The 23,160-nt window shown below is 37.9% G+C and overlaps 1 protein-coding gene across 2 annotated transcripts in view; it reads left to right on the top strand.

Annotated features, from left to right (window-relative positions):
• prex1 (phosphatidylinositol-3,4,5-trisphosphate-dependent Rac exchange factor 1) overlaps positions 1-23,160 on the top strand; it is a 90,184-nt gene that overhangs the window by 55,271 nt on the left and 11,753 nt on the right. For both annotated transcript variants that reach the window (XM_067395007.1, XM_067395005.1), the window contains exons 14-32: positions 556-631; positions 886-958; positions 3,068-3,210; positions 5,393-5,485; positions 8,996-9,144; positions 9,505-9,590; positions 10,886-11,025; positions 11,178-11,286; positions 12,200-12,381; positions 12,540-12,701; positions 12,873-13,083; positions 14,556-14,811; positions 15,978-16,184; positions 18,891-18,979; positions 19,067-19,149; positions 19,615-19,705; positions 20,080-20,208; positions 21,824-21,865; positions 22,739-22,956. In XM_067395007.1, coding sequence (XP_067251108.1) covers positions 556-631; positions 886-958; positions 3,068-3,210; positions 5,393-5,485; positions 8,996-9,144; positions 9,505-9,590; positions 10,886-11,025; positions 11,178-11,286; positions 12,200-12,381; positions 12,540-12,701; positions 12,873-13,083; positions 14,556-14,811; positions 15,978-16,184; positions 18,891-18,979; positions 19,067-19,149; positions 19,615-19,705; positions 20,080-20,208; positions 21,824-21,865; positions 22,739-22,956 — 2,539 coding nt within the window. The remainder of the gene's footprint in view (positions 1-555; positions 632-885; positions 959-3,067; positions 3,211-5,392; positions 5,486-8,995; positions 9,145-9,504; positions 9,591-10,885; positions 11,026-11,177; positions 11,287-12,199; positions 12,382-12,539; positions 12,702-12,872; positions 13,084-14,555; positions 14,812-15,977; positions 16,185-18,890; positions 18,980-19,066; positions 19,150-19,614; positions 19,706-20,079; positions 20,209-21,823; positions 21,866-22,738; positions 22,957-23,160) is intronic.

The raw sequence follows: 23,160 nt of genomic DNA, 5'->3' as shown, positions 1-23,160 counted from the left end.
CCTTTGATGTCTTGCATGAAGAGAAAGGAGGGGCCATTGAACTGCAGTTGGGACCAGCTCTGATCTCAGATTCAAAAATTAACACATAAAATGTTGGTTACTTGCCCTTTAGCAGATGCTTTTAATCTTTTTAAGCGACTTACAGTCCAGGTCACTAATTACACTGCACTAATTGCAAGGACAGACCACCCTGGAGCAGTCTGGGGTATTGGGACTTAATGGTAATAGTAGATCTCAGTTGATAGAAGATATTTCCAGAACATTGGTCTCCATTAGCAGGGATTAAACCTGTAACTTTGCCACTTTATCGATAAATAACTGCTTTAACTAAATGATTGAATTGTGACAATCTGAGAGTTTTCCATTGTCATTATATCAATTATATTTGAAATCAAAAATCTAATCTGGGATTATGCAATGGTTTTATCACAAATGTATGTGTGTATGTACTGTATATATGTTTGCATGTGTTGCATGACAACCACACTGTCAGATGCTATGTTCACATGTGGACAGTTGTGAACCTTTTAAATTTGAAATCTTCTTTATATACAGAGACCGAGATCATCATCTTAAAACCTTCAAATCTGTCATACCAGCCTACAAACTGGTGGAATGGCTTGTGTCGCAGGTAATGTGAAGATGGACACGCACACACAGAAACGCACCACTTTATTACATAAACATAACATACACACACTTTTTTACTTTCTATTCATCTTCCAGTCATTCATTTTAGGTTTCGGCACACAATTTATATTCTATTTCTGCTTGATTTTTATCTCTAATTATTTACAGTCTAATATCCAAAGTTGCTCCATTTTGTCATTCCAGACACAGAAGTCATCTGATATGCTTCACCATCTTGATTGTTTCCTTCTGCAGGGTGACAGCACATGCCGTGAGGATGCAGTGACCCTCGGTGTTGGACTCTGCAATGCTGGTTTCATGCACCACGGTCAGTCTTTATGTACACATGTTTACTGTACTTGAAATGTTTGTGGACAAAATTGTAAAATCATTGTAAAATCATGATGCAGTTTTGATGTCAGCAGATTTGCAAAGAACTGCACTGTCTAAACACTTAAACAAGGAGTTATACTGTATAGAGTGTCCTAAAATGCTTTTATTTGACCACATTTTATATGAAAAATATAAGTAAGTCCCCTCTTCAAAAATTCTTATGCTTTATGAATTTCTCAGGTAGTTGAAGTTGGCATGAAATGAATATTCACTGTTAGCACTTTATTTTACAGTCCTGTTCCCTATGTACATACTATGTACTTATCATAATAATTGCAATAACAGTGTACTAACTAACCTTAACCCATGTAGTTACCTTATACTACCCAGTACTTTCTTAGGTAAGTGTACTGTAAAATAAAGTGCAACCAATTCACTTTATTCAATCCATTTCCTAAATATATCATTTTGTAAATTTAGCCTCATCATTTTTAATCATTTAGTCTGTTTAAACCCTGTCACTTTCTTACAATCTACTGCAAGCACGCTTTCCGATTGTCATTCTGAATCAACAACTGATGGATAGAGCCAAGTCCTGCCCAACAATTTTTTTCTATTTCGATAATCAGTTTCCCTTGGATGTACATCACAATATGGAAATAAATGGCACTTCTTCTGTTTCTTTGCTACTTTAAAGTGTTTAGTTTCTGTGTCTCTAGTTGGAACCAAATGAAATTTGCAAAAAGTAAAGATTTTTAAATGAGATTTCCTGAACACTCACCGCATTTGCTGTCAGTCAGCAAATAAAACTGCTGCCATTGGTTGGTGCAGTGTTGCTGTGTAGGTCTGATCACAATGCTCAAACAAACAGAGTAATGTTTTTGATAACACCACAGAGACACAGTGTTCATACTTTTGAGGGGAATCAGCCTATGTATGGCTTTCTTATAGTTGTCACTCTATACTGAAGAAATCACACAAGTCTTTGTATAAACTTTATATTTTGCAGTTTTAATTGATCTTCTCTGTTTGCAGCACTTGTGGTATCTAGGGCAAAGTTTTGAACCGTGGCAGTGTTTGTGTATAAGAGAGAGTGAAAGAGAAAGGGTTTTTACTCCTGGCAGCACTTTAGCAATCTTGGAATTATAATGCAACGTAAATTGATCTAGTCGTTGTGTTTTAAAATAAAGCAATAAGCACCATGAAGCTCTGGTTTACAGTGATTTTATAACAGCTAAGAGGCACAATGTAGAGCTGTTCTAAACCACTGCTTCAAAGAAAAAAAAGATATATATGCAATATCACATGAGTAGGAGTGAGATATGGCTCTATATCATCACGATCTGTTGCCTCGTTCCTATGGTACCTAATCACAGCCGTGCTGATATAGAGTCATATCGCACTCCTACTCATGTGATATTGCATATATATCTTTTTTCTTTCTTCATTCATTAATTAGTGCATTAAGTGCAGCTCAATTTATAAGTAATTAATAACATCACACTCTCAGTGTGTCTGCCAGAGGTCACAGCGTAAAATGGAGAGAGATGAGTGTTTTTACATGTAAACAGCTGTTGGAACAACATCTGGAGCCTCTGATGAATCAGAAGTAGTTACAATAATGAAAAAAGAACATTTTCCGATGAGATACACATGCTCATAGACACATGCCTCCTGCCGGAGTTATACAAGTGTTTTACGGTCTTATTGGATCTCAACTTCCAAAACTATCCTCAACAATATTTTGCTTGGAATTCACAGACAGAACAGCCCGTCCCTACAAAGTTCCTGAAAACACACACACTCACTGTCACCATCTTCCTGAGAGGGAAAAACACACCAGACCTCCCATTAAATCCTCTTCCTTCATCCTTCACCTCAGATTTGTCCAAACATCAATCCCACAGACCTCATGAGTTGTTTGGACGGGAACTGAAGGGTGATGCAATTGGCCCGTTTCACACTGTCAAATCATTTTGTCGACAGCAGATATGATCAGCTCTGAGATTTGAGTGTTTTTTTTACCTGATTATAAAAGTAGCAAACCTTTTTTTTTTTTTTTTTATTATTCTCAGTTAAATTCAATTCTATCTTTGCCTTGCAGTTCTGGAGAAAAGCGAATTTAAGGATGACTCGCAGTTTTTCCGCTTCTATGCCGATGAGGAGACTGAGGGTACGAGCTCCAAGAGTAAACAGCTTCGCAGTGACTTCAAACTCATCGAGAACATCCTTGCCAAATCCTTAGTGGTGAGATACAAAGACACAAACATCAGGGGGATCACCCCTGTGGAGAGCAGTGTTGGGATAACCAACTAGCAATGCTACTTAACTTAACCACATTTTTCTGTAGCGTGACAGTAGCTGAACTTCTTTCAAAATGCAATAGCTTTTCTAAAAACAGCATCTGTTTATACTACATGTCCCTTTACAGCCCATATGAACTAGGGCATCAAAATAATCAAAGGCTCTTTCCTGTCGTTTCTCACAAATAAAGCTTTGATTAGTGCGATTTATTCTTGTAAATCAGTTTTTCACTGATTCTTTTGAGTCTCTCTGGGGAATTTATGTCATCTTTTTGTAGAAAAATTGTAGTTTGTCACTATGTGTTCTACTTTAAATTAGTGTGCTTTTTTAGGTTGTTTTTTTTTGGTAGTGGTTTTTATTAAGGGGTGGTAGTACTACTCTGAGTATGCAAAATTTCTTTGGACTCTTCAACGGATGAGATATGGCACCTTTTTAAAAACTTTAAATTCAACAAAGTATAAAAAACAATAATAAATCCAAAATGTAAAGATATGCAATCTACTCCAATTTCTTGTAACACTGCAAACCCTTGTGAAGTTTGTATTCTTTTAATACATATAAATCCCTGTTTCCACTCGCCGTGTGTCGAGTTGAGTTTAGTTTTTGGTTCTTTTGTAGCATGGGTTTGGTGATGTGTAATAAAAGACATCATCACGTGTGTACCTTACTACTTCTTCTTACCACTGCTTCCTGATAGTTTAGAGATCAATTACTCTGAGTCGCCCCCTGTCATTTCAAAGAATAGTACAACGGCAAGCGAGTCAAGTATAAGCGCCTCATCCATTTGGGGAGGAGCGCATGCCGTCAGCGAAGGCTCGCAGTGCAGAGCCAGGCAAAAGTATACACAAGGCTTAAGAGGTCACAATGTGACGTATCAATCTTGTCACACGTCATAAAAATTCACAGGTCAGAGTTCACCAAACTTGAACTTTTAACGCAGCATAATGCAAAACGTCTTCACTTGAGATTGCTTTTCTGGTCTCCCACATTCGCATGTGTATGAATGGAAGTCAGTGACACCAAAAAAATGTAGTGTGACCGCCCTCTTTAGATGTATTTACTGTGTAGATTTACTCATAGGGTAAGTTTAGTCTTAAGACGCTATCTGAAATCCTGTTCTCATAGTAAAAATATGTTTGATTATAGTTCATCCACTCTAAATTATAAGTAGAAAAATGATGTGTGCCAATATAAGACTCAGATCATTATCATTTTAACCCACTGACCTCAGTAACAACAATACTAACATAAAATGAAACCCAATAATAGTATGCTGAAAGTAACACACATTTACAACACACCCACCTATATTCATAGACACATACACATGCTACTACACACACTCAAGCACAACCATCAGCAATGCATTGATTTTTCTCCTTAGTGCCAATTAAGACCCTCCTTAGCCATCAGTAATTACCCTGACCTTTACAAACTACTCTTTCATCCCTTATAGACTGACAGATTCCTCCTCCAGACCATCAAATGCATAAAAATCTTGCACTCTCTCCTCTTTGATCAGAGGCTAAGAGCTTCTCGATTTACCCTCCTCATTTAGCCCTCTCAGACGTCATGCCACTGCAGTTTTTCAGAGAAAATAATGGTTGATGGATAGAAATAAAACAGAGGACATTTACAGGGCTGGTAAACATGTTCTGCTTTAGCTCTTAGATAATAAAAGCACATAAAAGCCCATCTCATGTGTAGCTGTGGAGAAATTGAGCATTATATCCTTGTTATGATCCAGAGACGATCATGGCCTAATGCTAGTTAATGCCTTTACCACCTGAGCTGACCTGTTAGCATGCAGCTGTGGCACATTTGAACAGATTATTGTTTAGCTATTTTTAGAAGAACATCTTAACACCTCAAACAGCTTTTGGACTAGAGGATGCATAGCTCGTTCACACATTTGCACAAACGCTGCTCTCTCAGCATGGCACCGAACTGCTTAATCACATTTGAAAAGTTCTGAAAGTAACACGTTCTGTTCCATTCTGTCACTAGCTGAATTTATTCTTAGTTGCACAAATGAAACCATCATATAATAATTTCCTACTCTTCTGCTAATATGCTAATATTGACCGTCGTGAGGATATAGTTGACTCTCTTGTCCCCCATACAGATCCATCCTGAAGAGGAGGACTATGGGTTTGAAATCGAAGAGAAGAACAAGGCCATCATAGTGAAGAGTGTGACCAGGGGCTCATTTGCAGAGGTATGATGTCATGTATTCATCTTGTAAATTGAGCATTGCTGCATGCAGGTATCAGATGCACTTTTGATTGAAGGCCATTTTTTTCCCCCAAAATGCAATGAGAAAATGTATTCCTCCATTCTTACAAAAAAAAAAAAAAACATTCCCAAAATACATACCAGTGGTTGACTTGAGTCTCACAGAGTCTGCCACATTTGGGTTTTTCCCTAGTAAGCTGTGTTTTCTTTCTTATAAGGCATTTCCACCCAAATTCTGTCCATATATGTGAGCTGATAGCCTTCCATAGAGAGTTACAAAACCTAAACCTCTGTTTTCTCATGTTTTAAAGGTGCCATCGAACATTTTTTTACAAGATGTAATATAAGTCTAAGGTGTCCCCTGAATGTGTCTGTGAAGTTTCAGCTCAATTTTGGGGCATCATTAAATATGGACAAAATAGATATTTATGCTGTGCGGCCCCTTTAAATCTTGTGCTCTCCACCAACGGAGCTCGCGCTTGCTTTAAACAGTGCCTAAACAAAGTTTACACAGCTAATATAACCCTCAAATGGATCTTTACAAAGTGTTCGTCATGCATGCGTCGGATTATGTGAGTATTGCATACTGTTATATTGTTTACATTTGATTCTGAATGAATTTAAGGCTGTGATCCGTGGCTAATGGCTAATGCTACACTGTTGGAGAGATTTATAAAGAATGAAGTTGTGTTTATGAATTATACAGACTGCAAGTGTTTAAAAATGAAATAGCGATGGCTCTTGTCTCCGTGAATACAGTAAGAAACGATGGTAACTTTAACCACATTTAACAGTATTAGCAACATGCTAACGAAACATTTAGAAAGACAATTTACAAATATCACTAAAAATATCATGATATCATGGATCATGTCAGTTATTATTGCTCTATCTGCCATTTTTCGCTATTGTCCTTGCTTGCTTTCCTAGTTTGATGATTCAGCTCTGCACAGATCCAGATGTTAATACTGGCTGCCCTTGTCTAATGCCTCAATCATGGGCTGGCATATGCAAATATTGGGGTCGTACATATTAATGATCCCGATTGTTACGTAACAGTCGGTGTTATGTTGAGATTTGCCTGTTCTTCGGAGGTCTTTTAAACAAATGAGATTTATATAAGGAGGAGGAAACAACAGTGTTTGAGACTCACTGTATGTCATTTCCATGTACTGAACTATTGTTATTCAACTATGCCAAGATAAATTAAATTTTTCATTCGAGGGCACCTTTAACATGGAGTTGCAGTATCTTTGCAAGGTTGTGTCTGATCATCAGTCACATTTAGCACTGGATCGTTGAAATAATATGTTAACATTTAAGGTTATATTCACATTTGGACTATGCAATTTCATAAAACATGTCAAGAAAATGTCTCAGTAAATCAAAATCATTTTATGTTCTTCATATCTATACATTTTATTCACACTATAGACTTATTCACACTCCACATGGTTTTACATATATATAAATGAAGTGGAAAGACCAAGTGGAGGCGTCCCCGTTTTGTGCCATGCTCTACTGTAATACAATCTGATAGATGTCCATTTATTTTTATCCTGTGTGTGGGGTTGTCTAATAATGTGTTCACCTTTCTTAAACGATCAGTTCACTTTAAAATGAAAATTACCCCAAGCTTTACTCACCCTCAAGCCATACTAGGTGTATATGGTTCCGTTCACTGCCATTATAAAGCTTGGATGCATCAGGATATGTATTAATATAACTCTGATTGTGTTCATCAGAAACAAAAAAGTCATATACACCTAGGATGGCTTGAGGGTGAGTAAATCTTAGGGTAAACTAATCCTTTACACTCTTCTTGAAGCCAGATCTCTCAAGGACTCTTTTTGGCATCTAACCATGATTGTTTCCCAGGTCTTTTGTTGGATGTGTAGTGTGGATCTAATCTGATAAGTCTGCCTTTGGGGAATAAACCCTGATCATTATGTGTCATTTGGAGGAGGAGGACCTCTTCAACTTGGATGCATTATTTTCAGTGCACAGGGTTATTTGTGTTCACGCTCTCTACAGCTCGGCCAGATATTTATGGAAAAAGATTGGTAGATAATTATGGTTAAGATCTAAACCACCACTAATTTTATCCCCACTGTGCCTGTTAGACCTGACATGAGACATTTTGTCCGTATTAAAGTGTCACACTGCTGCTCTCAGGAGCATCTAAAGAAGATGAGAGTGTGACTGTAATGGTGATTAATACAGGGAGTGAGTAGAAGTGCTGTATGTCCTGACACAGTTGTGTCGCGGGCCGCTCAGATCTGCAGACTTGAGTTCATGTGTCGGGTCCAGGACACGCTTGCTTAATTCATTCACTCCCTCTGTCTTCACAGCTCTGCTCTCTGGAGATCTGAGAGAAGCAATTAAGCATGTCCCATCATATTCTCCACAGAGTCCTCACACTTCATCTTTTTTTCTCTCCTTCTTTAAAACTTGCCCTTTCTTTCTTTCTTTCTTTCTTTCTTTCTTTCTTTCTTTCTTTCTTTCTTTCTTTCTTTCTTTCTTTCTTTCTTTCTTTCTTTCTTTCTTTCTTTCTTTCTTTCTGCTTACAAAGGTTTTCGGCTGTGTAACACTCTATTGTACCAAATGTGTAGGTTCCTTCCCCCCCTTTCCTTTCATTCCTTGTTTCTTCTCTTCATTCCTTCTTTCTTTCCTCTGCACTTTCTTTCCTTCAGTCTTTCCATCCTCTTCTTTCCTTCCTTCCTTCCTGCATTTCATTAGTTTGTTCGTTCCTTTTTTCCTTATAATCTCACGTTTTTAATTACCACTTCAAATGAACTGCGCAGTAATCTGAATTGCTGCTTATAACTTATAAATATTTTAAGCTATTTAAAGCTCTTTTGCCATAAAGGTGCGAGGTTCTTTCTTCAATTCTTCTGACTATCCTCTAATCCTCATTAACATATCACTCATTTCTCTGTCTCTCTCTCCTCTCTTTGTCTTTCTCTTTGGCCACATACACACTGTATAGTTTCAGCAGTGACGACCCCTAAATTATCATTCTGTTTGTTTACAGAACACTACTCTCTCCTGAAATTGCATGATTGACACCGTGGTAACCATAGCAACATTCTGGCGTCTCACGGACGCATCTCCAATGCACGTTTAAATGTCATTAACAGATAGTTTTTCAGTTTGGATCAGTAAACACTGCATTTTTTTTTTAAGTCTATCAATTCAAGTAGATTGTAGAATGTGGTTGTTACTCCTGTAAATGACTCAACTCTTTGTGTACATAACAGGATTAACTACCTAATTTGTTTGTGTAATTTGTGTACCTAATTTGTGTTTTATATACGTGGCCTCTCTCTCCCTCCCTCCCTCCCTTTCACATCCTAATGCAAAGCAAAGAAAAGTGTTATGAATGACATCCTTAATTTATTTTCCCCCTTATTTTTGATTGTTTGTCAGCTGGATTCTTGGTATTTCCTTTGTTTTCATGTTTTTTTGTTTTGTTTTTTTGTTTTTTGTCCAGATGGCAGGCCTGCAGTCGGGAAGAAAGATCTACTCCATTAATGAGGACCTGGTGTTTCTGAGGCCCTTTTCTGAGGTGGAGACCATGATCAACCAGTCCTTCTGTATACGCCGTTCCCTTAGACTGCTGGTGGCCACCAAGAACAAAGAGTGAGACCACATACATGGCAGAAATCAGATACTTACGCACAGACACACAGACGTGTTAAATGTAGCCAGGCACAGTGTAAAAGGACACTACTGGTGTTAGAGTTACATGCAGGAAAGCTGCACATGGCAAAACATTGTTGTTTTCAAAAGAGAATTCATTAATATTTAAATGAATGCCAGCACTTCTTGTTCCTCAGTGTAGACACTTTTATGTGTCCCAACCTTGAAAAAAAAGATATTTGCTACATACCACAAAAGGCATTTAGTAAAACACTCTTGCTCATGTTATATTGCTTAAATAAAAGGGACACAAAAAAGCTTAGCTTATGTGCTTGTCATATCTGTGTGTGTATCTGATAGGATTGTGAAGATTCCGGATGTTCATGGCATTCTTCCGTTTGTTCTCTGCGGTTCTTGTCCACCTTACGTTCATGCAGTGAAAAAAGGTGAGTTCTCATTGTTTGTAATAATCAAAAAACACATACACATTATGAGAAATTCATCTGTGAAGTGATTATGGCCTCAAAAACCAGACCCATCTTGTTTTTTCCATTACATTCACGTGTCTCATATTAAATTGAGGAATGTATTGCATTCCTTCTGTCTAACCTGCCAGGCAGATGTTAATGTTCTATAAAAATCTTTGAAATTAAGCAAATTTGTGACACCAGGCTGCAGTGGTGGTCATGTGATCAACATCTGGAGCTCTTCAATAACATTTTTCTGGATTTATAAAGCACATTCTAGGAGCTTTTTGAAGTTAAAGCCATTAGCTCATCTTCACAGCACTTAGACAAATGCAAAAAGGGATTTATGATGTGTCATTATGGGAGCTTTCATCACTGCCAGTGCTCCTTGAATGCAGGCGGTGTAAATTCCAGAATAAGTGGTCTATTCAAGGCAGAGCTGAGAATATGTGAAGTTGTCCTGTTAATAAACGATAATCTTAAGTTCTTTTTGGCTCATAAAATTATTGCTGCTGCAACTCGCAGAGATGCCCAATTTAAAATCTCTACATCAAACCGTTTTCTTTATTTAGCTCGCAAGAATTTTTTATTTTTTTTTGGCATACTCTCTCATTATGGGCATCATTTTATGATCTGACATGTCTCATTGAGCTGATATTTCAGGACAGGTACCTAGGAGTACATATAAAAAGCTACATTCTTAAAAATAGGTTCCAAAAAGTAATTTAATAAGTAGCGCAAGAAACATTTTAGGTCCCCAAAAAAACCCTTCAGTGACCAATTCCTAAAAGAATAATTTTTTCTGAGTTTGAAGAGTATTTTAGTAATCTGAAGATTCTTTTTCACCATGAATAACCTTTTGTGCAATGGAAAGGGTACATGGATGTTAAAGGTTCTTCATTGAACCGTAGATGCCAATAAAGAACCTTTATTTTTAAGAGTAGGTATCAAAAGACCAGGAATAAACAAAACAACAAAAAACACTAAAAAAAAAAAAAAAATTTTATATATATATATATATATATTTCAAATGCATTGACATACAACAAACACATATAGCTAGGTTGCTACTGTACAAATATAAAGTGATGCTTAACACTGATGAGACAGCAAACATCACATCAAGCACCGTGTGTGTTAGACAGTGTCTATACCAGTTTGGATTTGCCTGTAAAGTATACAATCTTTTCACATCAAAATCATCCATTTGACATCTTTTATTGCTTCATTTAAGGCCATTGTGCATTACAGCCATTATTTTTGTGTGTATACAGGCTCTGAGGCAGCAGCAGCGGGTCTTCAGCCTGGTCAGTGTGTGCTTAAAGTCAATGGCAACAACATGAACCAGAGCAGTTACCAGGAAGTCTTGGAGCACTTCAGTGGCCATCAGCCTGTCCTGGAGCAGCAAGACACGGTGATAATTAGCACTGCATTGTGTTTAACACTGCATTATGTGTTTTTTATAGGCTGTGTTGACCCACATATGGTGATCCCAGAGGTTATTTGTTTCTGACACTCTATACCTGTTTCCTCCCTTTGTGACATTGTTTTTTTCTTCTGCCACAGAGCTGTGGTCAGTGGGCGTACCGTGTGTATGAGGATGTGGAAGAGCAGATGTCTTTCAGGGGTTGTGAGAATGGCTCAGATTCAGAGGATGGCTGCACTAATGGAACAGGTAGAGTGTGTGTGTGTGTGTGTGTGTGTGTGTGTGTGTGTGTGTGTGTGTGTGTGTGTGTGTGTGTGTGTGTGTGTGTGTGTGTGTGTGTGTGTGTGTGTGTGTGTGTTTGCTGGCAAATGACAGGTGTACGCAAAAGAAAGTTATTATCGTTAACGGAAACTATTATGAATGCAAAAGCCATGGGAACACTAGATCCAATGTCACATGCATTTGTGAATGTAACCTCGTGTGAAGAAGTTTTGCCATCTGCTCTTCACCAAAATTCATAATGAACTCATGCAAAGACATTTGACCAATAGAGGATAAAAACATTTGATCTTTTGGGTGAATTCAAACAAATAACAAACAGATTTATATCTCAAACCTGACTTGACATTTATAATATTACAAAGGATTTTTATTTCAAATAAATGCTGGTCCACAAAAATATCAAGCAGCACAGCACTGATAAGAAATGTTTCTTATTTATTTTTTTGTAATAACCAAATTTAGAATATTAGAATGATTTCTGAAGGATCATGTGACATTGAAGAATGGAGTAATGGCTTAAACTATATTAAAACAGAAAACATATTTTAAATTGTAATACTAATTCACAATATCACAGTTTTTACTGTATTTTTGATTAAATAAATGGTGCCTTGAAGAACATAAACTCAAAAACATTAAAAAAAGTCTTACCAAACCCACTTTGAATGGTTGTGTGTGTGACTATTTCTGAACAATTTAAACTAAAACCAAACTGAAAATAAAAATGCACAATTAAATGAAATAACTATTTCACTTGTTTTTCATAAATCATTTTCATAATTAACCTTTGTGATGGAAATGTGATTGAAAATGGTCCTGTACATATTCTTCTGTGTTCCTGCTGGATTCTATATATTTGTGTGTTCTTTGGATTTTCTAGGCTCTGTAAGAAGGCTGGAACTGTTGTCTATCTCTGACGATGTTCCTTCGGTCAGTCTGAATGTGGATAATGTTCATGTGGAACATGGCGTTGTGTACGAGTACGTCAGCACAGCAGGGATCAAACATTGTGTTCTGGAGAAGATGGTGGAACCCAAGGGCTGTTTCAACCTCGCTGCAAAGGTCAGACGAGGGTCAAACAATAAATATATAACTTCTGAATTTTGTTTCTGATGACCTATCATTTGGCCTGTGCATATATATGCTAAATTCAATATGGACATACAGAGGAAGTTTTCTCTAACCTATCACATGTTCTTGTGTATTTTGAATTCTCTCAGATACTGGAGGCCTTTGTGAAGGACGACAGTCTGTTTGTAAAGAGCTGTCGGCAGCTAATGGCTCAGAATGAGAAGGTGGTGACGATGCCACAGTTTGAGTTTCGAAACATCTGTGACACCAAGCTGGAGAGCATAGACAAACGCATTTTCAGCTACAAGCAGGTGTGGCATCTCTCGATGTTACTGCTTAGTCATTTTGTCATATTCCCTTGTGCACTTCATATTAGATAATAAAATATCACAATGTTTTGAGACATGAATTGCCATTTTTGCTGTTTTTACTGAATTTGCCAAGTGCTGTTTCATGGAGCTTTAATATTCTCCTCTTGTCAGTTTGTGGAGGAATTGCAGACAAAGGCCTGGCCCACGTTTAAGCAGGCGAGCACTAAACCTCACGTTCTTGGCTGCATGGACTTCGTCCCTACAAACTGTCACCTGAACCTGATGCAGGTGTCCTGCCCGAAGAACACCTCCTCAGCCGGACGGGCCTTCAGCATCCGCTTTGGACGCAAGAACTCCTTCTTTGGCCTTGATCCTGACCAAGGTGCATAGTTATGTTACAATTTATAACTGGAAGGATTTAATGTCAAATATTATATAGTATTTATAATAATATTTAAATATTCTTTTATAATAAATGTTAATATCTCTATTTTTCATAAAAGCTTAAAATATGTTATAGAGAATATAGAATTTTTAAGTCTGAAAAATACTACTATGTTAAAATCACTCAATTCCCAGATGGAATTATTTACATTGTGGATTCAGCTCATGGGCTCAGTTAACCAAATCTCCACATTATGGTCATTGAAAGTTGTAAAATAGTAATTAAGCTTTATGGTAAAAACCTCCCAGGTCTTGTAAAAATCATGGCCTGCTATTCCCAAAGTAATCCAGAGCTTTTTAAAGCACCTCCATCAGACTTCCATTAAGACACCATTAGGCCATAATAAGTAGCTTTTAGTGAGGTCATCCTCCTCTGTCCCACAGGCCTACAGTGTTTCACTCAGTGAGGCCTTCATCTCTCTCTTATATCACTGTTTTTTTATTTTTTATTTTTTATGATGCTTTATTTAAGAGGGCAAAACTTAAGTCATATTAGGTTTATCATCAAATACAACACTTAGTACGTTTTAGTTTCTCCTGGCCTGGTTGTAGCAGTTGGTCAGATTTGTCCAGATTTATTCATATCAATTTTTCCATTCATTTTGTAAAATATAATTTTAGTTTTCTTAATTGGATTAGCAGTAATGCCTGGAAGTGATACAACTTAAATATACCTATAAATTAATACATTTTTGTTGTATTTTTTGCTTGATTTATTTGATTTTCAAGTGATCCTAACTGATGCTTCCATGACTGTTAAATCCATTCTGCAATTTTCAACACCAGTAATATTTGGCTAAATTTTGAAAATTCACTTGGGCATCCCTCAAACTTGAGGCAAAGCTGATTCATCTGGCTTACATTTTTGGCTCCACCTGCCCAGATTGCTGCAGCCCAAATTACTGTCTAGCCGCCACGTGTAGCTGGGAAAAGGACCACATAATGCTTTGTTCCTTATGCTCCTCAGCACGAGATGTTTTATTTTTCAGTCTCTGCTACACATCTGTTATGCAGTTGTCTCACGGTCAGAGATGTTTAAAATTCCTCCGGTACACTTCTCTGCAGCCATGGTCCATGGCTTTACCACATGCAACAGTATGCCTCACTGGTTTTCAGCCATTCAATTCTTCTGTTTATTTAGTCACAGAAGCCCAAACCTAGGCACTTTGTCCCTAGACAGCATTTTAAGGCATGCGCCCAGTATGAAGGCTGTTGCAAAGTCTGGGTACCACAATTATGTCTTCTCTAGACTTAACTGTGAGGCAGCATTGCTTATATAACCCAGATTGCATTGCAACAAACTTACAAAGTGACACAAGAAATCCAGGATGCCGTACAAATGGAGAAAAGTGATTTATTTATTTATTTATTTTTATCATCTTATTGATTACTGTCATTTTGTTCCTGCAGCCAATCTGAATCCCATGTCCCACGCTGTGCACTGTGTGACCAGCATGGCGGCCCCCTCCTGGAGTTGCCTTAGTTTGGATGAAGAGACAGAGGAGGGTGAGGGGAGCATGGAGGATGGCAGGAAGCATGAAGAGGGAGGTCTCAGTTTCCTCCTCAAACAGGAAGACACGGAGAGCCAGGACAATTACATCTGCCTCTATAACCGCCTGGACATTTCAGTGCGAGAGATGAAGCAATACGTGGCCCAGATAGATGTGTAAGTGGTGAGGTAGTTTAACAGTGTATTATAATAGTGTTTTAAAATAGATTTAAACTTTTACAAGAGGGAAATTATTCAATTTGGTCAGAAATATTTTAAAAATAGCTGAAATAAATGGTAAAACATTTTAAGCACATCACTGTATCATTTAATTGGCACAGCTTTTTTCAAATTCTCATCTGAAAGCTGGGAGCACAATTTAGACAAGTAGGTTTTAGTTGCCTCCTATTTGAGGAGTTCCTCGAGTTCAAAATGTCAGGATGTTCTTTTATGACAGTCTAAAAATATTTAGGGCTTAGACAGAAAAAAAACAAGACTGAAGCCATAACAGACGACTGCAGAGGAAACATTTCAACAGCATCTCAGGAGGAACAAATGTTTGTTATTCAGTGGTGAGCATGTGCTGATGTAGAAGTTAATTGTCAGTGAAATGGAGTCATTTTCCTGTCCCATTCCCTCACCTCTCTCCCAGTGCCTTTCTGTCAGTCTACACTTCACTGTCCTATAAAAGAACAAAGCTTGTTAGAAAAAAAATTCTTTTGTCCTTATTGTCTTTAAATAAGCTAGAAAAATAAGCTCATTTAAAGGGGCTATATGTAGAACCAGCTCTGCAATTCACCGGCATCATGTCAACAGATGAGGTAATTAAAACTACACTGTTATGATAGTTTGATTATAAAGTATATTTAAGACCATAGACAATATAGATCTGGCTATGTGAGACTATAGTTTGAATTAATGTCTTTGCAAGACACATTGACATTATAGTACAGAATGGCTCTTTCGGCATTATCATGAACATTGTATAAGCATTCATTTCACGTGTCATTGAACGGAAAAGAGGCTCTCGGGAGCATGTGTAAACATCACATCCTTTTGATTTTCCTGGCCAAAAAAAAAAAAAGTCCTTCACATAAAAAGTCTACAGGCTTTCATAGACAACCTAGGGGGAAGGTATAAAAAAAAAATATCATTTATTTGATCAAAATACCAGTACAAATTGTAATATTGTGAAGTACTATTGCAAATTAAAATATCTGTTTTCTATTCTATATATTTTAAAATTTAAAATTTTCAGGATACTTGAAAAAGCACTCTCATAATTCATTAGAACAATTCCTGTCTAGCTGTTTCCTAACCTCTCTAAATATGTTTCATCTTAGACTTCTGTCATCGATAACTGGACCGACCCAGCCACAGGGCTCAGAGCCACCCTCTTTTGAGAGCGCCCCCTCAACCTCTCCCATACCAGAGGAGACGGACCAAGACAAAACGGAGCATGGTGGGAACAAGAGAGTGTGCTTCAAAGTGAATGAAGACGATCAGGAGGACTCTGGACATGACACCATGAGCTACAGAGACTCATACAGGTGGGGAAAAGATTGTTGATAATGATGTTTATGAATCATGTTCAAGCCTGGGTGCTTAAATGGGTAACACAGGTTCAAGTCCAGCCTGCAACAGTCCTGATCCCATCATCTCTCCTTTCTAAAATGTCAATATTGATAAGAACAGCAACTAAGTTCTCTCTTATGAGTTTCATAATAACATTTGGTTTTCAATGAAATTACATGCATAAAAGATGATTTAAAATCCCAGTCTTCATCCAGCACGCATGAAGCAGAGAGAGGCGAGAGAGAGTGAGCGTGACAGGGCTTCTGGGCTCCTGTCTGATCCTCCTGTCAAACAGATGTTGCTAAAACAGACACGTAGAGGGACGATAAACATCCCTTACAAAGAACCTGTTGTGTCACAGCGACCCAGACGCCCGCTTTAACCACTAAAGAATATGTTCAGTCACCGTTATGTCATCATTATATGGAGCAAAGTTTGTTTGGTTGTGATCTAGACCTGACGGAGCATGGCAAAACTGAGACTGACCACAGTGGATTTTTTTTGCTTCTGTCAGGATAAACGGATGCCTGCCTTTGCACCCTCTATCATTATGTGGCGTTCCGCTTTAAAATCCTGCTGCTCTGTGATAGGGTGAGCTCATGAACAGCTGCAGTCGTCATGTTTTATAGATAGAAACATTTTTTCCTCTATTTAGACTCTTACAGTAAGTAACTGGTTTTGTCTGTGGGATGAAGGTAGACCGTCTGTTCTTGATATCGTGAGAAAAGGGAACATAAGACTGTTGGGGAACATAAAGGCTCGGGAGGTTGAATTTTAAAACACGAGAGAATGCTCCTTTTTTAGTTTTTCAACTTCTGGGAGTGTTGCAACCTGCTGGTCATGAGCTTGATTTGCTTCCATTCTTGGCTTGTGGTGGCACTAAATTCGGCCTCTTCTCTGCTCTCTGTGGGGTGGGGAAAGGGAACTTCTGCTACTCTTCTACTACTAGTGGGTTGAAGCAAGCCTGTTTTCCCCTCTCAAGCTTTTTTGGAGCACAAAAAGACATATTTAAAAAGTTTCATTCTGTCTCAGAGTAAACATTTCAAGGCTGCCAAGTAGACATCCTCCTAAAACAATGTTGATTTTAGTGGATAATCTAGGATTGAAATGAAAAGTTTGTTGATGTTTAAATTGTTGCGAAATGACTTTTAATCAGTGCACCATTGTTTTAAAGGTGCCCTAGAACGTCTTTTTAAAAGATGTAATATAAGTCTAAGGTGTCCCCTGAATGTGTCTGTGAAGTTTCAGCTCAAAATACCCCATAGATTTTTTTTATTCATTTTTTTTAACTGCCTATTTTGGGGCATCGTTAAATATGCACCGATATATAGGTTGCGGCCCCTTTAATTCTCGTGTTCTCCGCCCACGGAGCTCTCGCTTGCCTTGAACAGCATAAACACCGTTCACACAGCTAATATAACCCTCAAAATGGATCTTTACAAGTGTTCGTCATGCAGCATGTCTAATCGTGTAAGTACAGTGTTTATTTGGATGTTTACATTTGATTCTGAATGAGTTTGATAGTGCTCCGTGGCTAAAGCTAACATTACACACTTTTGGAGAGATTTATAAAGAATGAAACTGTTTATGAATCATACAGACTGCAAGTGTTTAAAAATGAAAATAGCGACGGCTCTTGTCTCTGTGAATACAGTAATAAACGATGGTAACTTTAACCACATTTAACAGTACATTAGCAACATGCAAACGAAACATTTAGAAAGACAATTTACAAATATCACTAAAATATCATTCAGATCTTGTCAGTTATTATTGCTCCATCTGCCATTTTTCGCTATTGTTCTTGCTTGCTTACCTAGTCTGATGATTCAGCTGTGCACATCCAGACGTTCTGCCCTTGTCTAATGCTTGAACATGAGCTGGCATATGCAAATATTGGGGGCGTACACCCCAACTGTTACGTAACAGTTGGTGTTATGTTGAGATTCGCCTGTTCTTCGGAGGTCTTTTAAACAAATGAGATTTATATAAGAAGGAGGAAACAATGGAGTTTGAGACTCACTGTATGTCATCTCCATGTACTGAACTATTGTTGTTCAACTATGCCAAGGTAAATTCAATATTTAATTCTAGGGCACCTTTAACGGTATAGTTCACCCAAAAATTACAATTCGTCCATCATTTACTTAGTTTCATGTTGTTCCAAACCAGTATAACATTCTGATTCCTCAATGTTTTAATGTCCATGCAATCAAAGACAAACCATAAAAACATTCTTCAAAACATAATTTGTGTCCAACAGAAGAAAGACATAAAGCAGTACTTTTGGGTGATTGTAAGAATTAATGCAAATTCAACCAGTTGCTTCATTATTCATGGAAGCCATGTTTTTTTGGCGTTAACCTGAGGAGCAAAAAGCAATATTTGCTAAATCAAAATCCATAATTCTGGGCCCAGACAAATTGATTAATATGTGCTCAACTGTCCTGCTGCTTTACTGCAGTGAATTTCATCATTAAATGAGCATGGACCGACAATATAGAGAGCCTAGAAAATTGTTTGTTTCAGTGATTTTTTTTCAGCTTTGAATAATAACTGAACTCTGTATCAGTTTGATTGATTATCATGCTTTCAGAACGGTTCAAAAAAAGCTTTGAATTCTACAAGCATCCTTTTCATCACATAAACTGAAAACATTTGTTCTTGTGTGTGTTCTACAGTGAGTGTAACAGTAACCGGGACTCAGTGCTGTCATACACCAGCGTCCGGAGCAACAGTTCTTACCTGGGCAGTGATGAGATGGGCTCAGGTAACTGACGTCTTTCAGATAAGGTTACAATATTGAAATTCAGGACAATTACTAAAAGGAAATTGCAACTTTTATTTTGTTTTCCAGGAGATGAGTTGCCATGTGATATGCAGATCCCTTTTGACAAGCAGGATAAACTACACGGATGTCTGGAACACCTTTTCAATCAGGTATATTGACTTCCTCACTCATAAATGAAACTTTTAGCTTTTAACTTTTTTTGCCAATTCAAACTTGATATTCCCTTTGTATCTGTTGCCCTTTGTCTGACTCCACTCACCTCCTTCTATTTTTGCTCTTCATCAATACATCCCCTCTTAGTTTCCCTCTCTTCTTCCTCTCTAACTCCCGCAGTATCGTTTATCACATTACCAACATCTCTAGTGAGCACTCTTTGACCTCTACACCTCTGCTCTTTGACCTCAAAATCTATCGTCTTCTGGAGGTCACCAGATTTTGACCCCCTCTCAATTTCCCAGATATCAATAATGGGCTCTTTTATCCAGCACCGACAGTTTATATGTGGACAGACTGAAAGCAGCAGGCCTGGTGTTAGCAAGGGCGTGTAGCCGGTCTTCAGTTAGCACAGGATGTGTGTGTGGTGACAGGCTTAACTGTGTCTTTTTCATTCTCAGGTTGACTCTATCAACAGCCTCCTGAAGGGCCCTGTCATGAGCAAAGCTTGCGAGGAAACCAAGCATTTTCACACCGACCACAGTCAGCCAGGTACCGCCCGGTCGGTGTGTGTGATATATTTGAATGTGTGCTATGTTTGGAAACTCATTTGAGGGATGTGTGTATTTGGGTTTTCCGTTGGTGTGTATGGGACATTTATAGGTATTTAGGGGTGTGTGTGAATTTTTCTGTTTGCATCTGTACATTATTACCTCTGCATGCGAGGTTACCACACTAGTTTCTCCTATGTGTTTTTTGTATTTTAGGGGTTTTTATAATTAGCCGCTATTTAAATATAGGGGTTATGTATTTTGTGTGTGCTTTTTTTCACACTGCCAGTTATACCTGTTGACCTCTTTGTAAGATAATGCAAACCACCTGCCTGAACATCTTTTATTTTCACCCTCACTTTTATTCCCTAACAGAGTTTCGCCACACAGATGACTGGACTGTACGTTGGCGGCACGTGTTGCACAAGAACATCCAGGAGGACCCTTGGAACCTGCCCATTTCAATCAAGTCTCTAATTAACAGCCTTCATCGCTTTGTAGAGGGTATGTTTAAGCCTGAACAATCAATATCAAAATAACCCTATTTACTTTTTAAGTGTATGTTTTTTGTTTTATTGTGCACTAATCAGTGTATATTATTTTAATGCAGATTTATGTAATAAAACATATAAAAATGGCAAACAATTGATTCAAAAAGCAACATTACCAATGGAATATGTCAAAATGCTAGTGATGTTTTTAGGAGTCCTCCAAAATCAACTTAACTTGCATTCATGTCTGGCTCTTATTTTGTATGCACACTTCACAATCTCACCAGTTCTTGACTTTTTTTTTTTCTTTATTATCCTAAGGGGCCATTTACACAGAATGTGTTTTTTGCATTTAAGAACGTGAGATGCAGGGCAGTGGAATAATAATAATAATAATAATAATAATAAATAAATATAAAACAGTCTAGAGACACTTTTTTTAAGGGTGAACTTTATTTAGCTTGAGCAACACTTTTTTTTTTGTTGTTGTTGAATGGCATGACAGGTGCGAGATGCTGCAAAGGATGCAAGCACAACAGCCACATGCCCATCTAGGGGAACAACTACATGTCAACTATCTTATTAATTTGCAACTACATGTCAACTAACTCTCATTAGAGACTTAGTAGACTGTTAGGGTTAGTGGAATAAGTTATGTACTATTTGCAAAGTTACTTATATTCAGTAGAATGTCCGTTGAGGGACCATCAAAATAAAGTGTTAGCAGATATTAAGCAGACAGTTTACTAACACTCCAATGACTGGAAGTTGACGTGTAGTTGCAAAGTTACGTATAGTATGTCTAAAATGGACTATTGAAATAAAGTGTTACACGATTTTGCATTTAAAACCATGTGACACAGGGCATTAACAGGAATAAAAAAAATGGTCTAGGGATGTGATTATTAAAAGTTGAACTTCTTTTAACTTGAGCACCATGTTTGTGTAACACTATGTCATATATAAAGTTCTGCAAAAGACACAAGTGCAACAGTCACATGTCAATCTAGCATTTAAATAGAAAAACTGTGGAAATGCAACAACTTTCATGTTAAGGGGTTAGTTCACCCAAAAATTGTTTTATCATTATTTACTCACCCTCATGTCGTTCTACACCCGTAAGACCTTTATTCATCTTCAGAACACAAATTAAGATATATTTGATGAAATCCGGTGGCTCAGTGAGGCCTCCATTGCCAGCAAGATAATTAACACTTTCAATGCCCTGAAAGGCACTAAAAACATATTTAAAGTAAAGTCGTTGTATTGTTTTTTGTTTTTTTTTTGGTGCACAAAAAGTATTCTAGTCACTTCATAACATTAAGGTTGATCCACTGTAGTCACATGAACTGGTTTAAATATGTCTTTAGTAGCTTTCTGAGCATTTAAAGTGTTGATTATCTTGCTGGCAATGCAGGCCTCACTGAGCCCCCAGATTTTATCAAAAATATCTTAATTTGTGTTCCGAAGAACGAAGGTCTTACAGGTTTGGAACGACACGAGGGTGAGTAATTAATGACAGAATTTTCATTCTTGGGTGAACTAACCCTTAAAAGTTTCCCATGCCTTGTAATACTGAATTAGAGTGCGTTGGGTTGTATTCATGTCTATTTGTAACTGCGTTTCAGATGGAAGGAGTCAACTCTTGTTGGCGCTGCTTAAATGCACTGGTAAGTTACACCTTGATTTGAACTTTCCCTTGTTGAACTTGATCATTGTAAATCATTTCAAATAGCTATTGAAAGTCAACCCAGAATGTTTACATGATCTTGCACTTGCGTCATCATCTGTGTGAGATTTCAGAGAGACAGCTGCAGTGTGTGAGATTTGTCTTCCCCACTACTGTTTTGGATTATCCTGTATTTACAGGCACCTCTATGTGCTGTGATAAGGGAGTGTTTTATTGAAATTCTGTAGCAGGGAGTGCGTACATATGTTTGTGTGCGTGCAGCAAAGTTGCAGTGGGGTGTGTCGGTTTGTGAGCTTCTCAGTGAGCAGTAGAAAGATAAAGTGAGAGAACGGAGAGAGTGGATTTGTCCCATGGGGTCTGTGGTGGGAGACATATGGAAGCTGTTGAGCGTTTGCTTTGGAACCTGATCTAGAGCCCTTATCCCTACTGCTCCACACAGACAGCAGCTCCAATCCCTGTTCCCACCCAGTGCTGCACTGAAACCACCATCTGCTTAAAGTATTTCACGCTCGGACCACGGCTTACAACAGGTTTAGGATATTCAGTAATCACCTCACTCCACTGATTGGGGTGTGCTGATCTGTGAACAGCAAATTTATTAGTATTAGCTACATCTGTCAGTTTAAAACATAAATTTAGAGCAATTAAAAACTATAAAACAGCAGTTAAAACACACACACAAAGATTTAATTAAAAAATAAGTGAAATAATGCCCTCTGATCAATAAATTATAAAGGTCTTTGAATCATCATCATCATCATCATATCTTCCTAGCACAATGAGTACATGTGTACACACAATATTTATATATTTATACAAGTATCATGAATTCTTCTGTACTCTTCTATCAAAGACACAGAACTCCAGTTGCGGCGGGATGTCATATTCTGCCAGTCCCTGGTGGGGGCGCTGTGCGCATTGGCGGAGCAGCTTGTGAGCGCGCTGAACCTGCGTTTCAACAATAATGGAGAGTATGAGGAGGACAGTAAAGAGGTGAGCCGTAAATGGCTGGAGCAGATCGCCGCCATCGGAGTGCTCTTCAACTTCCAGTCAACACTCTCTCCACATGTGGTAAGACAGATTACCAGAAGTCATGTCTTCTCATAGCTGATTCAGTGACACTCATCCCACAATGCCTCAGTGCCTACTACTAATATACACAAACATGACAGTAATGTTTTAGAATCACCCTTTCTTTGAAATTGAATGTTGGGACTAAATAAGGACTAAATACAGAACCAATGTCATCATATCCTGAGTCTCACTGATTTCTAG

The sequence above is a fragment of the Chanodichthys erythropterus genome, chromosome 9, assembly GCF_024489055.1.
Source record: "Chanodichthys erythropterus isolate Z2021 chromosome 9, ASM2448905v1, whole genome shotgun sequence".
Lineage (NCBI taxonomy): Eukaryota > Metazoa > Chordata > Actinopteri > Cypriniformes > Xenocyprididae > Chanodichthys > Chanodichthys erythropterus.
This window is presented reverse-complemented; position numbering and strand designations above follow the sequence as displayed.